We start from the raw sequence: 9,314 nt of genomic DNA, 5'->3' as shown, positions 1-9,314 counted from the left end.
TGTTTCTTTCTATAAGCTTCCACCTTACCAACTTGTAGGGAGACGAGATTACAGAAATCATGACTTTCGAGGCATTCCTGAGAAACGACACTCACCCCAATGAAAAGTTTATTTGTAGTCGCATAGTTCATTTTATACTAGAAAAGACCCGCCATGAGATGACCCTCTATGAGGTTTGTCAAATGGATCAACAATTGTTATTATGTGATATAATGATAAAAATAGGATGTTTGTCAAATGTGAACTTATAAAATGAAATGATTTCGTATTCACTTTCAGATGCATACTTATATTTGCTTTATTGATAATTTTTCACCAAGTGCCTACAAAATCTGGATAAACCAGAGCTAACAAACATGTAACTTACAACGACAATCACATTGCACATCATATGTCATTTTGTGCTGTTGTAACCTGTAGCATGAAAGGAGGGAGATCAGCATTAAAACCATGTGGAAAAAGATAATAGACATTCTCCAGATGGACCTGGCAAACTCTGACCTTGCAGGTTTGTCAGTTTTCAAATCTCTGATTGATTTTGAAAGGAAATGAATGAGTACATAATTTGCTGGTAAAGTTTTCTTACTAACCTTCCCAGTAAATGGTATTCTACATGGTTATGTGCAGAAAATACCGTGCCGAGATAGTTGGTACAAGAGGTGTACGGCATAAGTAGTAAGACAGGATCAACTATCAAACTTGCAAATATCTATCAAACTTGCAAATATCGTTGAAAACAGTTATTCCACTAAGAACTTAGATGAGGGTTTGCCATGTAAGTCTCAGTATTGCACACCGAAGATGAATGGCCATAGCAATTTTGCCAATGAAGAATCATTTGATCATTCTAAGGAACACCGGCTATGATGGCTTCTTTTGATAACGACAACACCAGCCGATAAAGCATTTCAACAGCATCGGACAAAAATAGACTAAGCTTGATCTCATAAATATTATATCACAAATAACTGCTAATGTTGGAAAATAAATAGATTTTACAATCATCTTCAGAAATTTACCTGTTAATCAGAAATATGGATGGGAAGTAAGGCCAGAAAACAAGATTGTCTGCTGAATCCTTCTTTTCAAACTGTACCTATCAAATAGAAAGATGTTATGTGTGTGTATATATATACATATATTTAATAATCGCTTCCGACCATCATATACGTGCTACTTCCATCTATCTCTCACGTCTGTCATATCTTTGTTAATATAAACCTGCAAAGTAAATATTGGAGCTTAGTTAAGTAGGAGCACAATATGTTGAGATTTTGATGAGAAAAATATTATATCTGTTTGCTAAACTGACCTTGATGCAAAGGGCATTTATATTGGTGGCGGAGCCTACGACGATGACTTGGTGAGCTTCTAAGCATCTGAGACAGCTTTAGGAAGTAAAGTATCGTCAGCCAGTCATCGAAGCTTCCAGTTACTGAATGTTGTATTGTAAGTTTAGGACATTGTACGTTGAATCAATACAATCTGATTGAATAAATGATTATAAGCATTGCAGTTTAAAATCAAGTGCTACATACATGGACAAATCTATTATGTATAATAAGCACTTCCAACTTCACTGTAACAGTATAGTGGATTCAACAGCATGATGCACCTTTCATGTAAAAATGATTGGGCATAGTTGATTTAAACTAACAATTTATTACTGACCACACTAAAACGATTAGTCGAATGTGCAAAGCTATAAACTGAATGTGCAAAGAGGATTATTTAGCATGAAAACTGAAGCCATTGCAAGTTTTGGTGTCTTCTCTCCCAAAAAAAAAGCAGTAGATGACTACAAACAGTGTACAAAATCTCGGCTGGACCGAATCTATTGAGACCAAATATAGATGGTACACATACACTTTAGGTAACAAAAATAGTACAAATGGGTTTCAAACATAACCAAGCATTGCTCAAAGAATCACCAAATTCTTGAGTTCGCATGAATCACCAAATCCATTACACAATACAACTGGTAATTTGTAGCCAATTATATTGTTCTGGTCAAAATGCATCGACGTATTATTGCAATATTAAAATATAATTGCAAAGCTCAGTGCAGCTATGTTCCCTTTTAATCAATTCTACATAAAATATACTAACAACATGAGAAATACGAAGAAAGAGAACTTCTCAACTCTTGTTGGATGTGAGGTTGGTATTCCCACTAAGCCTCGATGATGTGAATTCTTTTTTGATCCTATTTACAAGGTTCTCAAATAAGTGGTGTAACACCAGGTGTTTGTTGTAGCTTTCATATCAACAGCTTCATTCATTTTTAAATGCTTCACCCGGAATGTGCAACACTGGAATTTTAAAGCATGGCCACCAACTGAGTTATTTGGTATGGTGGTGTCATTTCCTTGGCTGGCAATCCTATACACAGGCATATTCTCAACTTCTTTTTGTTTATGGGTAGAGGTTAGTTTTGTTGTCATCGCGCAAGATCTCTTCAGCTGAGGTCATTTTATCATCTCTACTTATTTTGTGGACTTCTCCTTGCCTTCAGGTGCGTGCTATGCGTTATGTATTAGCTACAGAAACTGCAATAATTTATGGTCTGGAACCAGTATGGGGTGCTGCTTTTGCATGGGCAATGCTCGGTGAGAGATGGGGTGTAACGGGATTTTTTTTTGGAGCTATCTTCATCATAGGTAAATTTACTCATCACATTCTCATTGACATTTCAGACTACAAAATATTCACAAACAGTGATTTTAATGATGATTTAAAGTTCAAGAAATCAATTATCCTTCATCAGAGAATTTATCAAAGTTTTGACATTGTTTTTGCTCTCTTTTTCAGTTGGTAGCTTGATGGCTGAGATAGTAGGATCAACCTCAAATGTATCTAGTGGTGACAATTATCAGACGAACAGTTAAATACGTACATTGCAGAAGCACAAGACCGCATGCTTATGAATAACTCAAAAAATTATAATTGCCTAGTCAGAGATGAAGCTATTTTTAATATGTAGCTGTTGCGACCTAATAAGGTAGCTGGCATGACAGCATAAAGAGATCTAATGATAGTAATGACCAGCAGCACAATGAAGCAAAGGTCATTGGCTTCACAAAGTTGGAGGTTTCATGAGAGTGCCAGGGCAACTCACATCCAGAAACTCTAGTTCAATTTACCATGTGACGACCCAACTGTACGCATCTATGTTTAGTGGGTGGTGTGGTTCACTTCATTTTGCCAGGTTAAGAAGAGATATATTAACCACTTCACTTGGGGCATTGGCAAATTCAAACTTACTTGGGCAATTGATCGAACAGGTAGTGAACGTTCCTAGTATGCATGAGAAATTCAAGCACCTGGGCATTTCTTACTCGAGAAGACGGCACTGGATATTAACGCCTGATGATGAAAGAGATGGAGAGAAGGAGGAGGAGGCTCACCTCACCTGCCTGACTTGCGTTGATCTGCGCATGCATCGTTGAAGCCGCCACCACCGTCGACAAGTGCGGTACCAGGTGCGAGCTCTGTGGGGGCGCCGCCACCGTGCACTGCGCCGCAGACTCGGCGTTCCTCTGCCTGCGCTGCGACACCAAGGAGCACGGCGCCTACTTCCTCGCGTCCAGGCACCTCCACCGCCGCGGCAACGGTCGAGGCAGTTGGGAGGGGGCTCAAGCGACGAGTGCGCGTGGAGGCCGTGCTCGAGGTGTGGGCCAAGGCCGAGGCGTCGCTGCGGCGCGTGTCCCACTCCACATCACGATGGCCGCCGCGCTCTAGACGGAGATCACCTCCACCACCGCGAGGCCCTCGTGCTTGCTCGCTAGATCCTATCGTGAGGTCACCGCAGGCTGCAGGGAAGGCCGACGCGATCTGCATCCATCAACGCGCCGCCGCCGCTTCAATCTGCCGTTGCAATCGCGTCTCTCCGCCGCCGATCTATATCTTGCCCTTTACATCTTGGCTCCACAGGCGGGATCTCATACCTTGTGTTTCTCCTGGTTTGCAACCGCTCTTCACCAAAGGCTCGCAGTGATTCACGAGTTCAATGGAGAACACAGGGGATCGAAGGTTTGTTTCGGAGTTCTCACTTCAGGAGCAGCGTGAGGTTCGCAGAGGGCGCGCGTATTTTGGGGCAGCGAGTGTGCTCGAACCTTCCAGAACGACGCTAGGACGGGGATGATCCGACCGAACGATTTAGATCCAACGGGCCTTATCTGTTGGGCGACGTGGAACAACGTGGGATCGAGAAACCGTAGCGCTTTAATATATAGAGATTTGAACTCATGTGCCCTGAAATTTTACTTTGAGGATCTAGTCAATCGAGATCTCGTATCGGCAAGAGTATGCTGGGGGACGCGCCGCTCGAGTTCCTCGGCGTCCCGCCGGTGCCGTCGTCGCATCTCATCAGGGGCCTGCTCGAGCACACGTTCGAGTTGTTGGAGAGCCGCGCGGCGCAGCGCTCCCGGCCGTGCGCTGCCGCCACCCTATTGCGTCGGGCCGTTGGTCCGCGAGGGCGCGACGGGTCAGGGCAACGCGGAGAGGCACTTGTGCCTTGCGTGGCTCGACGTGTAGCCAGAGTGCAGCGTCGTGTTCCTCAGCTTCAGGAGCAAGGGCGGAGCCGAGGTTTACAAATACGTTTTACCTCTTAAAATCGCTCGGTGGCTGTAACCGTGATAATCGTACGGTAATTTGGTAAAATTCGATAGAAACCGGTTAAATTTTATTAAATTTTTAATTTTTAATTTTAGTTTAATTAGTACCTGTTTGGTTTATAAATACGATTCAAATTGAATCGTACAATAACTACGAAGTTACCAATTATATCTGAACCCTGTCAAAGCAACTAAAAGAGATCGGCGATGGCCTCGACAAGTCCGGGCACCAATTCCTTTGGATCGTGCGCACGCCGTCAGCTGGCAGCGATGAACCGAACAGGCACTCGAAGCATTGGGTGAACACCGCCATGCTTCATTGAAGCTCTTTGGCCCTTCCCCTCCCTCTCCCCTTCGCCATATGGGTTCACCGTCGCGCGCTGGTTCTAGTGGTACCACCCCCAGGCCAGGATTCATCGTTGTTCGCCATCGCCGATTGGTCAACTGTTAGTCAATGAGTCGATCCCCTCACCCTCTATCGATTTTGATCGGGTCGCCCATTTTGACTGTGTCACCGTGGACCTGGGCCCATAGATTCAGAGAAGAGAAGAACTAAGCAGATCTGAGTAACAAAAGTATTTAGGGTATTTTAGTATTCAGAAAATTCTAGAGATATGAAGAAATGAATATTTATTAAACTGTTGGGAATGGAATGGGAAAGAAAATACTATTAGAGTATAGGAATCTGAAAGGATCGAGTCTGAGAAGAGAATCCCTCCGAAAAGAGATTTTGAGCTGAGAAGAGAATAAAATAAAAAGAAATGGTTGGAGATGGTCTTATGCTCTCACATGTACACATCATTGCCGACTGCCTAGCACAACCTTACATGTTGGGACGCCCAACGGTAATGGCATGAAGCGACGAAGCTTGAGCCAGCAGACGGTAATGTTGTAGAGCACCGATTGGTGTAACATCCTCTGTCGGGAACCATTTCTTGATATGGTGGTGGAGATGCGAGGGTATGACTCCACCTATCAAAGTTTAAATTCTGGTACTGTCGGAGGGTGAACTCCTCAAGCAGAGATCCGGAGGGACCCCCTTTGAGATTCGGCCGGGGAATGATTTTGAATCTGTTTTGCGAGTGAAATAAATGGACGTGAATGCGATGCAGGTGGAATTGAAGGATCGGATGCAGAAAGGAGTAAATGCTCAGGAGGTTTTTAGACAGGTTCGGGTCGCATTGAGCGTAACACCATACTCCGGTGTGTATGCTATAAATGCTCTGAGAATATCTCTCTGAGGTTCTACTGAGTTACAAGAATATTTGTCTAGTCTAGAGCTTCAGGCTCCTTGTTCTTCAGCGGTCTGAGCTTCTGTGCTTGTACTGAACCTCTGTCTTGCCTAGCTTCAACTTACTTGTCCTCTCCGGGGAGCCCGTCCCGCCTTAAATACCCGCCGGGACGGTAGCGTGCCCAAAAAGGAAGAGCGCGAGTTCCAAGGCGCCATAAAATGGAAAGCAACTATCATATGCTACTGCGCGAGGTGACGGAGAGGGTTGAAAACGCGCCCCGTCCGGTCTTGTTCGTCATCATGCCGTCCTTCAACGGGCGCTACGGGGAGGGTCCACCGGACAGCTATCGAGCAGCCCGGCGTGCCCGCTCGGTCAGAGCGAGTCTGACACAGCAGGGCGGCAGTCGGGGCGCCTTGGGCTTCATGATGTTATCCCGAGGCACGCCGGATGTCCCGCGATGGGACCCATGTATTAAATGTCCCCACGGCTCCCTGCCAGACAGTGGTAGGGACTGACAGCAAGCGTGGAGGAGCAGTTGGAGGTGACAGGTCACGCACCCTCTTAAATGCAGCATCGGGTCTTTCACTGGTTGACACCTCACCGCTGGACCTCTGTGGGGGCCACCGGCGAAGGACTTTTTAGGCCCTCGGGGAACCGAGTGCTCGGGGGGCCACTGTTCACAGCCCTGAGCCCACTCTCCTGGATATGTTTTTTCTTGGTCCTCGGGGAACCGAGTGCTCAGGGGGCCACTGTTCACAGCCCCGAGCACTCTCTCTCGGAGCTGGGTGTTCGGGTCCTCGGGGAACTGAGTGCTGGGGGGGGCACTGTTCACGGCCCCAAGCACTCTCTCCCGGAACTGACTTCCTTTGGGTCCTCGGGTGCTCGGGGGCCACTGCTCGCGGCCCCGAGCTCCCTCTTCCCGGTACTCAGCTTGTCTTGTCGTCGAGGGACTGGAGTGCTCGAGGGTCACTGTTCGCAGTCCCCGAGCACTCTCTTCCCGGCACTTGGTCTTCTCGGGTCATCGGGGGACTCGGGTAATTAGGGACCACTGTTCATGGCCCCGAGTACCCTCTCCCGGGACTTAGTCTTCTCGTACCTTGCAGAGATGATCCCGCCGGAGGACGCTACGTGGCACTCTGTTGTTCTGGCCTCGAGACTTGAGGATCCCTGGTTCTTGTGTCACCGACAGGTACCCACTATTTATGTACACGCGAGTACTTTCAACAGTATTATCTATAGGCATGTGATAGGAGCACACTCGTAGGTGTGTGTGGGGTGTGCAGAGCTGGCCAACTGAGTCTGACAGGCCGGCTCGATAGGTCCGCCTAACTAAACGGGTTGCGCCCTACTGACCCATGCCTTGTTGAGTGGCAGGACACAGGGGTGACGGAGGCACGGCGGGCCGACTTTTAGCCTAGTCATGCTGACATGACGTGTTGTGACGTTGGCACAGACACGACCCGACCTGGCCCGCCTAGCCCTCGGGTCGTGCCATGCCTATAGTACCACGTAGAGGTGGAGCTTCATTGAGGCCAGGCCCGGTCGTGGCCCTCCTGGTCCAATAAAAAAAACCTCAATTCACCATTGAAATGGATGCAACCCAGAATTTGTTCCTGCTGGTGGCCCCTGCTGAGTTTTGGGCCAAGCTCCGCCTGTGAGTACCAGGTCCGACCCAATAGATACAATCTAGTTGATCAGCTCTAGTGGTGTGAGTGAGTAGTGATGTATCCATGTGTGCGTCAGGTTGTAATCGAAAGAAACAGCCTCTGCGGAACATCTGGAAGAACGGAACCAGTGCAGCATGTGGGTTCGGCGACCCCCAGAAACACCAACACTCCCAGAGGGCAAGGTACGGCATGGCAGGGTCCCCCCAAAAACCCAACGAAATCAACGGGAACCAAGTGGAAAAGTCACGGTTTCTGCCAACACACGCCAAGTGCTTTTTTTCCTAGACGCCGGCGCTCGGCAGGCAGCCTGCTGCGAACCCGTTAAAGAAACGCGTCTCCATCCCTTGCTTGCTTGACCCAACCCAACCTTGCGTCCAAGGATCGCATCCGAAACAAGCGCCGGATCGAGGTCGCATATACCGAGTAATTTATCAAGCAGGGCGCAGCAGATCTCGCCGGCCGGGCCATGGCTGCAGCTGGCGCGATCCGGCGTGCGGTGGCGGCGGCGGTCGACAGGGCGTGCGCGGGCGCCAGGGGCTTCCGGCGCGCGCTGGCGCGGTTCGCGCCGCGGCCCTCGGCGTTCGGGCCGGCCGCCGACGCGGAGGCCGCGGCGGTGCGCGCCGTGCGGAACCTCCGCACCTTCCGGTTCCACTACGCCGCGCTGCAGTGGGCGCTCCTGCTGGCGCTCCTCGCACCGCGGCACCGGGCGTCCGTGCTCTTCCTCATGGCGGCGTCCAAGGGCCTCCTCGTCTACGGGGGCCTCCTCAGGGCGTTCCCCAACTCGACCCTGCTCCGCAGGCTCCTAGACCGCCGCCTCGTCGCCGCCGTCTTCGTCGCGCTCGTGCTCGCCGACATCACCGCCGCGGGCGCCTTCGCCAACCTCCTCGCCGCGCTCGCCGCTGGCGTGCCCGTCATCGTGCTCCACGCGTCCTTCCGCGTCCGGCACGACCTCGAGGGGCCCTCGCCGGACGCGGCGGAGAACGGCAAGGAGGAGGAGACACCGGCGGTCGTGGAGAAGAAGGAGGACGGCGACGTCGAGGCAGGGCCCACGCGGCGGTCCATGGCGGCGGCACCAAGATCGCCCAAGTGACAAGATTTTACGACGAGCTAGTAACAATCATACATTTCGCACATTACTGGTCCGATTGTCTTGGAATATAGGAACAATTATTGGTCAAACCTGTCTGCCTGCTTCTTGATTCATACTGTGAGCCTAGGAATTTTTTGGAGCAATTCAATTAGAATGTAGTAGTAACTGTGACAGTGAATTAGGATCAAGGAGACTCATTGTGAAGTCATATACTCATATTCCTCGAGTACTGACTAATCTTCGATCGAATACATTTGCAAGAAAAGGCTTGAAAAAGCACACCCCATTGGCTATTGATACATTCTAGTGCTGCCACTTGTTCCAGGTGCTGCTCCATTTGATCAAACACATTCTATCTTGCAAGATTTGCAAGAAACACGGCCAGGTGAGGTGCAAATGTGCTAAGCATGGGGGCATTCCATTGGGCTGTAAGTCATGGATAAATTGAGGATACACGGCAGCCAGAGCCAGTGCTGATTGATTCCGCAGATCTTGGAATTTTGCTGTATTATTGGAGAGTCTGGGAGACAAGCGGGGGTCCGGGTGAGGAAGAAGTGCACCTCCCTCCTCCAACCATGCGTGTGCACCTAACCAGCCAACCAACCTGCTTCAGGTGCAACTTGCAAGTGCTCTTTTCCTTCGGCTGGAACCCTGTCTGCCGTCTGTCTCACTGCTACTTTTGTAGTTTTGTTTCTTCTAGAACACACTC

The 9,314-nt window shown here is 49.0% G+C and overlaps 2 protein-coding genes across 5 annotated transcripts; one reads left to right on the top strand and one right to left on the bottom strand.

Annotated features, from left to right (window-relative positions):
• Positions 1-295: 295 nt before the first annotated feature.
• LOC133903691 (uncharacterized) lies at positions 296-4,064 on the bottom strand. 4 transcript variants are annotated; one of them, XR_009907326.1, is made up of 4 exons: positions 3,413-4,064; positions 1,313-1,388; positions 1,020-1,221; positions 296-414 (listed from the first exon to the last, which is right to left on the bottom strand). XR_009907326.1 is itself a non-coding variant. In XM_062345132.1 (4 exons), the coding sequence occupies exons 1-3, from the start codon at positions 3,838-3,840 to the stop codon at positions 1,174-1,176; spliced, it is 552 nt and encodes a 183-aa protein (XP_062201116.1). In that variant the 5' UTR covers positions 3,841-4,064; the 3' UTR covers positions 1,067-1,096; positions 1,161-1,173. The 4 variants fall into 4 exon arrangements, 2 of the variants coding, with proteins under 2 accessions (XP_062201115.1, XP_062201116.1); XM_062345132.1 differs by lacking the exon at positions 296-414 and having other exon boundaries at positions 1,067-1,096; positions 1,161-1,221; XR_009907327.1 differs by lacking the exon at positions 296-414 and having other exon boundaries at positions 423-1,221; positions 3,408-4,064.
• A 3,659-nt stretch (positions 4,065-7,723) lies between these two features.
• LOC133903427 (uncharacterized) lies at positions 7,724-8,904 on the top strand. Its single transcript, XM_062344809.1, has one exon. The coding sequence runs from the start codon at positions 7,982-7,984 to the stop codon at positions 8,603-8,605; it is 624 nt and encodes a 207-aa protein (XP_062200793.1). The 5' UTR covers positions 7,724-7,981; the 3' UTR covers positions 8,606-8,904.
• Positions 8,905-9,314: the final 410 nt, after the last annotated feature.

The sequence above is a fragment of the Phragmites australis genome, chromosome 21 (genome assembly GCF_958298935.1).
Source record: "Phragmites australis chromosome 21, lpPhrAust1.1, whole genome shotgun sequence".
Classification (NCBI taxonomy): domain Eukaryota; kingdom Viridiplantae; phylum Streptophyta; class Magnoliopsida; order Poales; family Poaceae; genus Phragmites; species Phragmites australis.
The sequence above is the reverse complement of the archived record's forward strand: the minus strand, read 5'-3'. Positions and strand labels throughout refer to the sequence as shown.